This window comes from Littorina saxatilis, linkage group LG12 (assembly GCF_037325665.1).
Source record: "Littorina saxatilis isolate snail1 linkage group LG12, US_GU_Lsax_2.0, whole genome shotgun sequence".
Taxonomy (NCBI): domain Eukaryota; kingdom Metazoa; phylum Mollusca; class Gastropoda; order Littorinimorpha; family Littorinidae; genus Littorina; species Littorina saxatilis.
The window spans coordinates 62,279,299-62,295,047 of NC_090256.1; the positions used below are offsets into that span (position 1 = coordinate 62,279,299).

The 15,749-nt window shown below is 38.2% G+C and overlaps 1 protein-coding gene across 6 annotated transcripts in view; it reads left to right on the forward strand.

Moving 5' to 3' along the window:
• LOC138982481 (transforming acidic coiled-coil-containing protein 1-like) overlaps positions 1 to 11,846 on the forward strand; it is a 32,710-nt gene extending 20,864 nt beyond the window's left edge. For 4 of the 6 annotated variants that reach the window (XM_070355781.1, XM_070355783.1, XM_070355784.1 and 1 more), the window contains 8 exons: positions 4,474 to 4,652; positions 5,121 to 5,164; positions 5,570 to 5,637; positions 6,485 to 6,577; positions 7,076 to 7,182; positions 7,664 to 7,784; positions 8,066 to 8,125; positions 9,019 to 11,846. In XM_070355781.1, the coding sequence (XP_070211882.1) occupies positions 4,474 to 4,652; positions 5,121 to 5,164; positions 5,570 to 5,637; positions 6,485 to 6,577; positions 7,076 to 7,182; positions 7,664 to 7,784; positions 8,066 to 8,125 (672 nt within the window). In that variant the 3' untranslated portion in view covers positions 9,019 to 11,846. Of the gene's footprint in view, positions 1 to 2,034; positions 2,053 to 4,473; positions 4,653 to 5,120; positions 5,165 to 5,569; positions 5,638 to 6,484; positions 6,578 to 7,075; positions 7,183 to 7,663; positions 7,785 to 8,065; positions 8,126 to 9,018 lie in introns of all 6 variants that reach the window. The other 2 variants (XM_070355782.1, XM_070355785.1) reach the window with 1 other exon arrangement.
• Positions 11,847 to 15,749: the final 3,903 nt, after the last annotated feature.

Sequence of the window (15,749 nt, forward strand, 5' to 3'; positions counted from 1 at the left end):
ATACAGTATTTTAATAAAAAAAATTAAAAAAGAGATCCTAATACCAGACCTGTGCACATCTACGGTTTCTCCGTAATTTCTCCGATTTTTACATGCAGAATACGGTGCTACGGATTTTTAATTAAAATTCCGAAATTCCGATGGTTTACTCCACACACAAAAGTTGTACTTTTTTTCTGTTTTAAGATGTTTTGACCAATTAGTTGGTCGTTCGGCGTTGCGCTGAAAAGACGTTTTCCGATTTACCGGAAGCGCGCGTGTTCTCAGCATTGAGTCTTTGTTCTTAGACTTAGTTCGTCCAGCGTCTGCGTGGCAACTTGTGATTGAAGTGAAACATGAAAAAGAAAAAAAGAGTGCGAGATTCAGATAGTGAAGAGGAGATACCAGCTCTGTCACCAAAGAAGAAGAAAACGGCACAACAGTGCTGGAAGTCCAGTTATTCTCAAGACAACCTGGAGTAATTCCCATTCTACTGCGTCATAGTGTTTCAGTGTGTGTGCTTTGTGAGCAGAATTATGTCTTGAACTGTCGTTACAGCTTACTACTGAAACATTTTAAAAACTACTGAAATTTGTTTCAGTTTACTACTGATGAGCGTTTTGAGTGTGCACAGGTCTGTAATACTCATTATGACCAACTGTCACAGACAACAAATTTTCACCTTAGATGTCTCATTCAGGAAAGCCCTGTTTTCTTTTATTTTCAATAGTTTTGTCTGAGACGCAATACCCACAATATTGCATTGCAGAAATTGAGCCAATCTCCATTTCTTATCAAATTTAAATCAGACTTTTTTTGTTTGTGTAGGCACCTGCACCTTTTTTTTTTTTTAACATACATATAAAGTCTCAAAAGAAAGATGGTGGACCATGGTCTCAGTGTTGTTCCCAGACTAAGAGGACTGGACTGAAAATATGGATAGGTCCAAATGTCCTAATTACAAACAAAATTGTTCAGTCAGGAGCTTCAACATGTCAACACTATTGGTCAGTCGTCCGACCAGGGGTCAGACGAGTGCGTCAGATCAAAAAGGATGTGTCAGTGACCGAAGACACTGGCCTGAGAACAACACTAGGGTCTGAATACTGGTTCTTGTGAGTGACAGGATTTCTCCTTATCAACTTGCAGTCGGCTCTTCAACGGTTATACTGTTATGGCTAAAATGTTGCTTTCAATCTGGTTTAATAGAAGGTTTTACTTCGCTGGAAGATAATTTCTAAGTGCCGGCCCACTGGAAATCCTAATTTCCCCCACACCAATGAAGAAGAAATGTTGGTAGACATTTATGGATTAGACCTCTGATAGTGTGTCACTGACTGGTCAGTGTGATTGTTGTGTGTAGTGACACACAGATCTTTGTCTCTAACCCGTTTGTCTTCAGTTGGTGCGCTGAGCTAGTTGAATTTATTATGGTTTAATGATAAATCCAAAGGCTAAGTTGAAGGCTTCGGCGGAGTGAACGTGTGTGCATGGTTTGCTGTTTGGTTGGTTATAGTTTGCATGCAAGTGTGGAGTTGGAAGCTAGGTTTGTGTTCATGTGAGGAGCTTTCCAGTAACAAAGTGCATCCACATGTTACAGACAGACACACACACACATACACATGTACACACAGACACACACACACACACAGATACACACACACACACTCACACACATACACACACACACACACATACATGCACACACACACATACACACACACTCACACACACACACACAGACACATGCACACACACACGCATGCACACACGCGCACACACACACACACACACACACACACACTCACACACTCACACACTCACACACACACACAGTCAATCTGGCTTCCTCTTTTGGTGTCTCTAATAATTAATCAAACTCGAATTAATCAAACAGAGGGTGGATTGATTAATGTGACAGCGCTGAAGCATGACACTTTCCATTTTGTTTTCAGTTAGGGTTTATTAAAACCAAAAACACATTGGTCACATTTTCGTTTCTGGAAATGTACTGGGGGTGTATAATTTCTAACCTCCTTTTACCTTTGTTTAAAGGGAGATAATTTGGATGAGGTAAAGTTGCAAACTGTAACGGTGATGTGTTCATGCTGTGGTGTTGCTTCCTTTGCACTTTTATTTTGTGGTATTCTGGGTGTTGTTTTGCTTTCTTCATTGGGTAAGGTTTTATTTTAAATTACAATCATAAACAATGCCATTCCCACTTGGGTAAAAATGCTTTGGAAAGGGAACCATCTTAATATCTTCTCATTCATTTATTATTTCATTTTTTTCTTTCATTGAATTGTTCAAAAACGTTCTTCACAGTTGATTTGACTGAGGTCTATACCTGTGATATTCGGCAGCTTTTTTTTTTTAAAGGTAGTACATATATTCTAGCATTTGCATCAGAGTGAAATAAAAGAAATGAACATTGAAAGGTAATATGTTTTTGCTTGCAGGGATGAAAAGTTTTTCTGGCCATGCAGTTGCTTTTACAAGCTATCATTTATTTATTTATTTATTCTACAAGTTTTCCTTTATATGGATTTTATTTTGAGAGCTTTGTAGCAAAACAAAGTTACAACATGATCATGCCTGGTGAAATGATTTGTATAGTGCTAAATTATGGGGTGGGTTAGGTGTAAGCATTAAATTGCATACTTTATATTGATTTGTTATTATAAAAGACATGTTTCTTCCTTGTTTTACCTTTATACAATGATTTCAATGTTATTAAGGTGTTTTTCTTCATCCTCGTGACTATCTTGTGTTTCCAAGAATCAACTATTTCCAATTCTCACCCCAGTATGTCGACTCCTACTGTAACCCTTCACCCCTGACCCTTTTAATGTCAGTACTCCCCCAATGATTCAGGCATGACTAGCCATTTTCCCAGCTCTTGAGATACATTTGGTGTTGTGTTACAGTTGTCTTTCTAAATGTTAGTTTCCAGCACAAACTAGACTCTTCCCCTATTTTTCACAAAATTGCTGTTGTTTCACCCCCCGCGGGTTAGGGGGAAGAATTTACCCGATGCTCCCCAGCATGTCGTAAGAGGCGACTAACGGATTCTGTTTCTTCTTTTACCCTTGTTAAGTGTTTCTTGTATAGAATATAGTCAATGTTTGTAAAGATTTTAGTCAAGCAGTATGTAAGAAATGTTAAGTCCTTTGTACTGGAAACTTGCATTCTCCCAGTAAGTACGTCATAAAGACTCATATATTGTAGTACGTTGCAAGCCCCTGGAGCAATTTTTTGATTGGTGCTTTTGTGAACAAGAAACAATTAACAAGTGGCTCTATCCCATCCCCCCCCCCCCCCCCCCCCCCTCTTTCCCCGTCGCGATATAATCTTGAACGGTTGAAAACGACGTTAAACACCAAATAAATAAAGAAAGAAAGAAAGCTGTTGTTTCAGTTTATCACTTTTTTCACTTGTATACTGAGCGAAGTCACGTGCATCCATACTTTCCATGAGTTAATTCTGTCACCTGTAAGAAGTTAAGTTATGGATGATAATAATCACTTCTTTAATAGCAGAATATGAACATGAAAAAAAGGAAAAGAAAAATAAAGAAGAAGAAAAAACGTGAAAGATGTGTTCAACCCTTTAGAAGTTATTTCAGTTCTGGTATTGGGCTTGTCTGATAATATTTTGCAGATCCACTTTTAGATTGAATAATGTCCCATTAGTCTTCTCATTGCAGTCACTGATAAACTTAATTTTGTTTGAGTAAAATACCTTATTTATGTTAAACTGATACAAAATCAATATACTAAGTAAGCATGCTGTTTCTTTTCCTTTCTTCTTCTTTAATATTTAATAATAAAATATGAGAATGTCATTCTCCACAAGGTAAGCTTTTGTTCACCGTAATTTAACTTCAAACAGTTTAAAGCTCAATCAAGTAGCATATCTTATTTGTTGTCATTTTGTGAAAAAAATTGAAAAGGGGTCTAAAATGTTAGCCAAAAGACAAGTTTTAAAGAATGAAGGGGATAAAGAAGAAAGGAAAAAGGATTTAAAAAAATGCGTGAACTGAGTTTATTGCAGGCATATGGAAAGTTTTTCAAGATCAATAAACTGTTCAGCTACCTTACTAATTCCAGCTGAATTATTTGATCTCAGATGCAGATTAAATGTCGTTCATCTTTGTTATTTAGGTATTCAAAAACTAAGAATGAATAAATAAATGATAGTGAACAGAAGATAAATAACTTCAAATGACATGTTGCCATCTTCATGTAGTGAGACTTATACATGTCAGAGCATCGTTCACAAAGAACAAGGTTCAAAGTTAAGCTGAAGATGTCTACATGGATTTCACATACTTTGAATTCAGATTTTTTGCACCGCACGAGCTATGAAGCAGCTTTTCAGATTTGAAATTTTGATGTGGGATATGGAATCCACTGCAGTATCAGTCTAGGTGATATAAGCAGGAGCAAGGATGGAGAGAATATTGATGTCTGACACTCAGGGTGCTTTTGCTAGGTGCTGAAGTACTCCCAGTCTGACTGGAACAAGCTGAAGCAGGAACTGGAGCTCAATTTTCAAGCCCAGCTACTGAGCAAGGAAAGGGAATGGAGCAGCAAGCTAGCCGATCGAGACTCTCGAATCTCAACGTTGGACGACACCAACAAAAAACTACGACAGACCAATGAGGACATGAGGTGAAGAGCACCTGTCCTTTTGGGGTGTTTTTTTGGTGTATTTTCACACACACACGCACACACACGCACGCATTCACTGAATTGCTACAAATTACAGCAACATTTTTTGTCTTCCTTTTGTCTCTGACTGTTTGTTCCTGAACTAGAACCAAGTAACAGCGTATTTTGGATGATACATTGGATTTAGCTCCACACATGTGTGGACACTTATATTAAACAACAAAAAGTTGTTTTTTTAATGGGACAATTAATACAATTAGTGCCTTACACATGTTGTAAATAGAAAATGTGCATGTATTTTCGTACATGGACTTTTAGCAGTCATTTTATGTCTGTGTGTTTAAAGGGTAATTATATGAGATAGAAATTAGTTTCAAGCACCTTTTATCATATTGCTGCATTTCATTCACTCATAATGTTGGTTATTTACAGTTATGGAACAACTGAACTGGTTTCTTTTGTGTGCAGGACTGTTATGGCTGAATTTGAGAAAACCATTGGACAGTTGCAATGTGAGTTTTGGATGTGTATTTCATTAATACAATTTTTGAAATGCTAGGAATAGGTTTATCTTTGAGTTTGAGGGGGTGTTCAGAAAGTCGGTGGCCTATCTAGGAAGGAGTAAAGCTAGATTCACAAAAAAAACAAAAAAATGTACATGACTGCATTAATCAGGATTTCTAATTTATCAAGATATTCGTGTTGAATGATAACTAATTTTTCAGATAATTGAAAGTAAGTCAAAGAAAGGAAGAATGTTTTCATTCTTCAATTTTTCTGAAGCAATTGTTTTTGCAAAGAAGAAAAACTATTATGATGGATAAATAAAAATAAAAATAAGCAAATAAGACTACAAAACATGTTTCTAACAAAATATTATGTTATTACTTCTATCAACCTTTTTACTTGTTTTTCAGCGGAGAAAGAGAAGACAACTAATGCCTCTCAACTGTCATTACAGGATGTGATAAAGGAGAGAGATCAGGTTTGACACACATCTTCATATGTCTTCCCTTTATGCAGCTGACACTCTTTACGTCAATATTGTGTCTTGAAATAACTATGTATAGGACAGTTCTGAAAAAGAAAAAAGTTAATAAATGTTTCAATAGATTGAAAAAATAGCAAGATCGCATTGTGAATATCAGTGTTATATGTAGAAATTGGCTTGAGCATCGAAAGGCTGTTTTACAAGACATTTTAAGTCTGATTTACTTCTGCATACTGTGAGTCTTAGCAGTGAAAATGTGCAGCTTGATTATCTTGACTGAAGAAATTAGTCATGTCAGTTATCAATACAGTGGGGAACCTGATGCAGTCCTTCTTCAATTTAAAAATGTTCCCTTTTTAAGACCTTGCTTTTTCAGATTTTGTAATCAGAATACACTGTATATATATATGTATACAGTGGTACCAGCAATGTGTGGCCCCTCCGATGAGAGGACACTTCCCTCAAAAGGACACCTTCTGAGGTCCCTTTGTCTATTATCTCTACCAAAATAAACCTGTCAGGACAGGCCACCTGCAATGTAGGGACACTTTTGGCTTGTCCCAAGGGTGTCCTTTCATTGCAGGTACCACTGTACCTCCATTTTAAGACTCCCTCCCTTCTAAGACCTGTTTTTTTCCAGACTTATGGATATTATAAAAGGGATGATGACCGTTCCACTAGTCCTCTTCTATGGCATAAACAATCTTGTAAAAGCTTATGCCGCCCTATCACATTTTCTCTAAATATTTTGCAAACAGTCTGTAATTTAAGGTGTGATTGCTACAGTTTCACCTTCTTTTTTCAGTTGTGTGCATTAACTGACAAGTGCAGAATGTTTCAGGCTCTGGAGGACCTTCAGTCTGTGGAAACAGCGTTCTCAGACCTCCATCGGCGATACGAAAAGACGAAAGGAGTGGTGGAAGGGTTTAAGCAGGTAGAGTGCCACAGAATATCCTAAAGAAGAGTTTATGTCATACCTTTGTTTTCTGTATTGCCAGTTTTTGAAAACTTTTGTTTTGAGAGGTTTGTATGTACTGTGCGGTCTTTGGTGATCAAGAAGACAGCTTGGTATATAGAATGCTGAGAAAAAGATTTATGCAGTCAGGGAGGGAGGAAATGAGAGAGAGACTGTTTGTGTGTGTGTGTGTGTGTGTGTGTGTGTGTGTGTGTGTGTTTTATGTTTGTTTGGGTGCATAGTGTTAAGAGCAACAGGTACTTTGATATAGCTCATTATTTAATATTTGTATAATAAATAATAGATTTTATTGGTGTTTTTATGTGTGGTTATGCCTTTTGATCATTGTCTTTGTGTTAGTTCCATAGGTGATGCAATGTGGTGCCAAACAAAAAATGTCTTTGTTTATGCACAATGAAAATTTTCCATTAAAGTTTTCTTGTAAACATTGATACATGTGTTTCAATGTGTGCACAGAATGAGGAGATGCTGAAAAAGTGTGTCCAGGACCTGCAGAACAAGCTGAAGAAGGCAGAGTCCAAAGTACAGATTGTGAAGGAGCAGGCAGAGGAAAAACTGGAGAGGTAAGAAATGAATAGTTTGCTTTCACCTGCTGCAGACTTGCCCACTACACGTTGGCCTCAGGAGCCAGATCTGGGCGGAGGCGACCACGGTGCAAGGGAAGCTCTATGGCAGTCTGGACGACCTACAATGCACGGCAACATTTGCGCGGAGAACCGGCGTTTCCATCTGAGTGATCGACTAGAAGAAGAAGAATAGTTTGCTTTCAGTATTTGTTTTGAGCTGTATTACTGGGGGAAATAGTACATTTCTCATGTTTTGCTGTGAATGAGGTTATATTTATTTTGTGAGGGTGGGCTCTTTTTAGTATTGATTTTTTTTTCTTCTGTTATTTTGTTTTTTATTCTAAAGGTACAATAGTGTTTTTGTTAAGTATTTTCTTTGTTAAGTTTCTCTACTTTCTCCTGCCAGGGACATGTTAGTGAGGAAAGAAAATGGAATCTTGAATAGAAGGTGTTACTTATTTTTCTTTGTTGTTTCTAGGGCAACAGAGGAGATTGAGAAGACGCAAAAATCCACGGCCTCAGACATTGCCAGGCTAGAGGCAGCACTGCGCAAAGCAGAGCTACAGGTACAAAGTATGGAGAGCACATTGGACCAAAAGGTAACATTTTACACGGTTTTACACTTTCTGTCTGTCTTGACCTGTTCTTGCTTCCTCCTTTATACTGCCCTGTATCATTTTCTAATAATTTTGCTCCAAGATCAACTTTCTTTGTGCTGTTGTCTCTTGCCACCTTTATGTACTTCTTCTCCCTTGCCATGTGTACATGTCTTTCTCTCTTCCTTTCATTCTTTTTTGTGTGTTTTTGCTGTTCTTATTTTCTCTAAAATTCACTTCTTCATTTTTCATTCAGAAGTGTTTGTATCTATTCTTTGCTGCAGGTGAGGGAGAATAAGGAGTTAGCAGCAATCTGTGATGAGTTGATCGCAAAGGTGCAATAGGTAAGATGTAGAACTTTTTTCTTTTCTTTTTGTGAGTTTGTGTGTATGACGTGCAAGCATAATGTGCATGCTTTTGCTGATACAGTGTAAATATCTGGTACTGATAATTTATTTTCTATTTGGAGTTAGTAGCTGAAGAACAGGTGTACATCAGCTGTTTGAGTAACAGAGCCGGACTAGGTAAGTACTAGGGGGGGGTTACAGATGGGGGTCCAGGGGGCGAAGCCCCTTGGTGGTGGTCCAGGGGGCGAAGCTGAACGTTTTTTGATTTTTTTGGAGGGAAAGGAAGCCTCTCCTTGAACGAAAAAGGTAAATTCGACAGCAAGCTGTATAGGCAATGAAGAAGAATTGAGATTGTAAGGACTCATACTTTTCATCACAAAAATCGTTGAAGAAAAATGTCTTTCGAAAGATTTTTATACTTAGCTCGACGACACTGTCACACAAACACATAAAACATATTGCGTCGGTAGGTTTTAGAGGCTTCTTCCTCGCCATTTTGAAATAGCAAGCAGGTAGTCACTCGTGAAATGGAAGCGTACACTCTCGTGGTCTACAACGAATGGGCCGAGTAAGAGCAAAACAAAGCACATGGGCCGATACTACCGGAAGTCACGTCATTGCAAAGGGAAACCACTGTCGCGGCAGTCTATACGAGTGCCGATGGATCCCCTATGACGCATAGGCAACGGAATGCAATGCAAGGAATGTTCCCTTTTTCATGATTTTTTTGGAGGGGGTGAGAGGTGCGATTTCTCCTCGGATTTCATGATGATCCAGATGCAACATCTGATGAACGAGTTAAGTTGGTATATGTTTGTCTTTCATACAACATTTTCAGGAGTGGTTCTGTCTTAACTAGCTGCATTTTCTGTTTGATTGTTTGTCTGCAGCTGGATCTCCGAACATCATCATCAAGGAGCATTCTGATCACCTCATCGTCATCTTCAGTTCATGTGTTAAGTGTCAGCGTCATCAGCTAAATGGAGGACAAAATAATGAGTGCCTGTGACCACCATTTTCACCTCAGTCTCCACTTCCGACGGCTGGAGCTAAATAGCAGAGTACTTGCATGGTTTGTTCTTCATCTTCAGCTGAAACTTTGAGTTTAGCGTCAGTCGATTGAGTTGTTTTGTTTGCAGTGTCTTAACTGTCATCTTCTGCTGATAGCACAATGTAAAGAGTTATTTTACTGTTGAAATTGAATATTATGTTGATTCTGCTTTGTGTGTATGTCTTGAGCTTAGGCTTTATACAGGTGTTTGTGATATTGAAAGAGGTTTGTTGGCTTGCACGGGCAAAATTACATGACATGACAGACTTTTTTTGTATTCTGAGTTTTGTGTTGAAGAAGTCTGTATATATTTTATACATGAGTGTGTCATAGATGCAGTCGTACCTTTTAGTTTTGTGAATATTTGATGAACCTGTTATTGCATTTAAATAAAATGTATTATTCCCTGTGTTGTACGCTTCACACATTTGAGATTAGCCACATTAATCTGACAGAAGAAGGTTACAAGGCTGTTGAACGATTCTTCATTTACATCTGATATAAGTTATTCCTGGTCCCAATGTAAATTGCTGTGTCTATAGAGAATGGAGAGGTTGTGACATTGTTATTCCCCTCTGGTGATATAATGGGTAAAGAAAATGTAACCCATTCTTTTTTATTCTCTCCTTCCCCGTCCTTTTTGTTACCCCCCTCACCGTCCCACTCGGACTCCACCTTTGCCCTGGATCTTTTACTATAATGGCTTCTCTATTGTGAATTTGCAATGCTGCCAACCCCCACCCCCCCCTTTTTACCCTCATTACATTTAGTCAAGTTTTGTGTCTTTTCGTTGTTTATATTTGCTACCCAATACACAACTGACAGTTTAATGGATTCGAAGGATAACGTACAGAATGTGAATACTTCTTTGGATGGGATCTCTGCATTTCACTTGCCAGACTATTCCCTTGTTTATGTAGCTTGCAAGCTTGCCCCCAGTTATTGCAATCTTTGCTACTGTTACCTTCTAACCAACCTTGGCAACACAGGATGAACGAGAATGCTGGTTTCGTTCATCCATTCACACGTCCTCCTCTGCGCTATCTTCCAGTTTCGTAGTTTCAGAAAGATTAAACCGAAATGAATCTAACCATGCCGGCATAGCTTTGCAGGAAGAGGCTGTAGCTAGAGGAAGAAAAAATACTGATATGCTATCCACATGAATACTGCACTCATCCACTCGAGAATTTAAGAGTTACATGTACTGGCATTTTAGTTTGGGGGGGGAGGGGGGGGGGTCACCCTGTATCTGTGTGTCCTCATTCTATCCTTCCCCAACCCCCACCCAGCTGTGATTTGGGTTTTCTAATTGTGACCTTTCATTTGAAGACATCAGTACCCCCCCGCGGGTTAGGGGGAAGAATTTACCCGATGCTCCCCAGCATGTCGTAAGAGGCGACTAACGGATTCTGTTTCTCCTTTTACCCTTGTTAAGTGTTTCTTGTATAGAATATAGTCAATTTTTGTAAAGATTTTAGTCAAGCAGTATGTAAGAAATGTTCAGTCCTTTGTACTGGAAACTTGCATTCTCCCAGTAAGGTAATATATTGTACTACGTTGCAAGCCCCTGGAGCAAATTTTTGATTAGTGCTTTTGTGAACAAGAAACAATTGACAAGTGGCTCTATCCCATCTCCCCCCTTTCCCCGTCGCGATATAACCTTCGTGGTTGAAAACGACGTTAAACACCAAATAAAGAAAGAAAGAAAGACATCAGTACTCTTGGAGCATGCCTTACCATTTAGTGTTTTAGTGTGCACACAATCATTATCAACTTCAAGCAAAATTGTATGTGAAAATTCAACCTGCGGAGAGAAAGGGTACATGGTGCATTTACAACACGCAAAGTATTCACACTTAAATTTGTAAACAGTTACGCACTGGTGCCATTTTGATGTTAATTGTCTGATTGTTTACTAATTCATCTCTGTCGTTAGAATGCCCTCGTATTATTTTACAGCGCTCATTTCAACCATCAAAGATTAATAAAATCAAAAAAATACTTTGCACTTTGTTTTATTAAATTCTGTACAATTAGTCCTGGGCTGATGTTCTAAAGAGCTAAAGAAAAAAGGAAGAAAGTAAATGTTTGATGATATCGCCAAAGCTCTGCTTTTGATCTCTCGCTCTCAGCATGGCATGTAGTTACGATGTACTAAATTTTTTTTGCAGTTATTCCATTTCAAAGTGCAGTAGCAGGCCTGAAAGTGGCGATTATTTTACTCGCCATGGCGAGTAGAAACATGTAACTGGCGAGTAGAAATGTTCATCTACTCGCATAAAGTTGCTGAAACAAATTGTTGGTTTGGCTAGTAAAGCTTGCTCTCTGGCTGGTAAATTTTCAGAATCGATAGCCAAAGGCGAGTACACAATTTCTTGGACTTTTAGGGCTGAGTAGGTGGTTGATACTTGAATTAAAAAAAAAATGTTCATATTTTTATTTTGTTATTAGGCTTTCAAATTCTAAGCTGGAAACCTTTGAGAGCATGTAAATAATGCTTGTACCTGCATGACAAAACTTTGTGGTTTTGCGCTTTTATTTTTAATGATTACTTCAGTAACTCCATATGACATTTCCATTTTATCTGTGGCCCAAATCATTTACATGATATAAAAAAATGTATATTTATGTATGTTCATTTGTAAAATTAAACAAACCCTAATTGTTTATGATCCTCTTGTTGAATTTGTCCATTTCTATCTTTCTGTGTTTTAATGCTAACTTTTTTCTGGGACTTATAAGAAAAGGAATGACAATTATTGCAGTTACATGTACTTTCTGATTGTTTACCTGTCACTGTTTTAAAAATATACTTTTCACATACACACACACACACACTCACACACACACACACACACACACACACACACACACACACAATTGGAATTGTGAGATTATTTTTCGGATGTTTTTAAAACTAGATGTCTTTCCGTCTATCTTTTTTTCAGTGTTCAGCATTGCTTAGTAGCAGGCATGAAAATTCTCCGCATTTTCCGTATTTTTGAAAAAAATAAACCGTTTTTTTTTTTTTTTTTTTCTGTATATTTCCTTTTTTTTTAAATTTTTTTTTTTCTTTTTTTTCCTAGTCATAGTTATAGTAAAATAGTTTTGGGGCCATGTTTGAATCCAATTTTAAGGCTCAGATAGCCCCAGATTGCACCAAATTGCACCCTTGAAAAAAAAAATTTCCGGGGGAGCATGCCCCCGGACCCCCCTAGAAAGTCTTGTCGCTTCGCTCCTGCGAAACTTGGCGCTACGCGCCTTCGAATTTTGTTTTCAGTATTTTTTTTTTTTTCAGTTTTCATGCCTGTAGTAGGTTAACGGATGATTCTAGTCAATTCAATCAATAAATATATTTGGAGACACACACACACAAACACAACGAATTGCACACAAACAAAGAAAATCAGAGACAATGTGAGGGAAATGAGATTATGATTACGGTAAATAGTGTTTTTTACAACTGAAATTGTGTATGATTGATATTTTTCATTGACATTTGATGCTTTTCACATCTTCTCCTCAATGAAAAAGTTACTGAATTATTGTGTCAGGCACCTGGATCATACTTAAATTTGATTGGAGATTTAAACCGAAGTATGACTTTACAATGTATAGGGAAAAAGCTAACTATTAATGTATGGATGATACAATCTGCCTTTCAAAATTATTCAGTGTGTGTTCCATTATTTGTACAGAAAAGTATTCTTTTAAAAACAAATGGATGCCCTTTGTTTTTATTTTAATTTTTTTACTGTCAACAGATAGACAACAAGAGGCGAAGCCTTCAAGGCTCACGTAAGAAATCGACAAACAGTAACACAAACTCATATCACTCCGTCACACATACACACACACACAGTAAGCATAGGTGACCTGGTGCAAGAGTGCGAGACACTAGATCTGTAGCCTACTTACGGGGACACGACTGCCAGATGGCCAGATCGACACTGCGCTTTCGACAGCGCTTCCTCGCGCAGACACTGGAAACACGCTGTGCAGATTTCGACAGCGCTTCCTCGTGCAGACACTGGAAACACGCTGTGCAGATTAACCTGTAGGAAATCTCCTTTGGTATCTTCTTTATCTATTTTTCTGGAGCTACGAAACCGAACAATGTGAAATCGTCTTCGAATCGGCGAACTGCAGCTCGGTGATAACTGTATCTATACCACAATCCTTCACGCGATCTGACCTAACCTTGACCCCTGACCTGGTCTACATACCACACACGACACAAACCAGTCAGCTGTTTTTACCCCCCCAAAACCCCCCACCACCCGTTTTCTTTGGATACACACTTTAACTACATACGTGCCGACGAAATGTTGATCATTGCTTCAATATTTTGAAGCTGTTGCTTGGATAATAACCAGGTAAAATTAGTATTTCGGTGTTTAGTCAAATGAAGTTTCTATCACACACATACACACACACACACTTACACACGCACAGACAGACAAAGTTTAGCATCGCACAGGCTACACTTACGTGAGCCAAAAAGTGTTGGATTACACAGAATAGATATTCGTCATGTGTAAGAAAGTACAAATATATGTGGAGGAAAATGTCATTTAACAGACAAGAACAAGACGTAACTTGGGTAACAGGTGATAAAGTGTAACTGATCGTGCTGTGATGTGTTAATTCATATAACTGAACACATAAGAAACAAAGCTGCTTCAGAATGGGTGTGTGATTGCAGATGGTGAAGAAATCTCAAAAACCAACATTTATGTTTTTCCTGTAATTTTTTTGTTTGTTTGTTATTGGATTGAACGTTAAAGTAATATACAGTGTATTTATGAAAATGAATTACGACTGTTACTTGTGTTTTCTTGTCTTAGTCTATATCACTCACACGGGCATTTTAGGGATGTCATATTTTCTTCTCTGTACTTCATCTATGAATGTGCCTCTAATCTTTTTAATGTTTTAATTTTTGTTTTATTTTTTAAATGCTGATGCAGTTCCCAATTTTTATTTATTTTTAAAATTTGTGTACAGTGGAACCTCCTGTAACGACCTCTCCCAAGAATGACCCCCTCCTTTTGCCGACCGAATTTCTCGGCACGGATGCCTTTCACACTGTAACTAACCTCCCAAGAACGACGCCCTCCTTTTTCAGACGACCGACCTACCAACACAGGGTCAATAACCACCTTGACCTTTTTACCAGTGAGTGTCAAAGTTCGTAATTACCCAGCACACGTGGAACACGCATTCCATTGGTCACGCATCAAGAGTCAGGGGTGGTAGTAAGTAGTGCGTACAAGTCCAGTGGCCTACGGCTGTCCTCTTCTCACCTATTGCTGTTACAATTAAAAGGACTACCCTCGAAGAAGGGGGGGGGGGGGGGGGGGGGGTAGGCGCAGTTTTAACTCGATAACGAATTGCTGTGTAGGTATTCTGTGTGTGTGTGACATGAGACGGTCTCCTTAGATATCTGAGATGAAACTCTTCATGTCCCAATTTACAGACACTGACCTTTTTACCTGGGGTCAATGAACGAGTTTTTACCCATGAGGCCCTGTGTGTGTGTTATTTCTGCCTGGTGTATGCACATATATCATGCTAATGCATATATGCACATCAAATCGGAACAAAAATGGGATAAGGAACACAACTAAAGACTGAACTGCCTCCCCTGTGAAAAAAATGATACCTCCCAAACTCCCAAGAAAGACCCCTCCTTTTTACGACCGATTTTTCTGGACATGTTTAAGGTCGTTAGTGGGAGGGTTTACTGTAGTTCTAAAATCTGAAAGGGTTACATTCTTTGATGGGGTGTTTATACTCATGTGAAAAGATCATCGCATTGTTTCTAAGTTGTTAAGCTGAATGGTTCTGTACATGTTATCATTAAATACAAGTACTTGTAACAAAGATGTACTTGAACTATACAAAAACAACAATCAATGAAAGAGGTAAATGCTTTCCTGACAACCCAATGCTTTTATAAGGTTTGTTTGAATTGGAATGAAGAGATTATGAAATAAACAAATAAATAATATGGTTCATGGGAAATAATTGGGATATTTCTCTCGGCACCCATTCTGAAGCACCTTTGGCTAGAACAATAATGTTATTTGTGTGTACTTGTATGATTCATTTTGTACATTTTTTTCCACAGAAAATAAGAATAAACATGTTTACCTGACACAATCCAGAACTTATCTGTCTGTTTATTTGTCTGTGTCTATCTGCCAGTCTGTCTATCTGACAGAACATTTCAGTTATATGTTAGTTCAGATAATGAACTACATGATATAGCTGGTTATTCTTTCTCTGGCACACCAAAATTCCACATTAATTGCAACAAGTGCGGACTCCTGATATGACACAAGCTGATCAACAAATCATGCAGGCAACTGAAATTGCTTGAGCGTTTACCAAGGGCATACTTGAAAAATGTAATACAGATCTAATGATTGGCATGAGCCGGTGCAACTGCGATGGAATACACATTAATTGTTTATGTGTGTCTGTCTGTCTGTCTTTGTATGTGTGTGCACATGAGAGAGAGAGAGATGTATGGAGGAGGAACACAGACGACGCAGAGATCGAGGA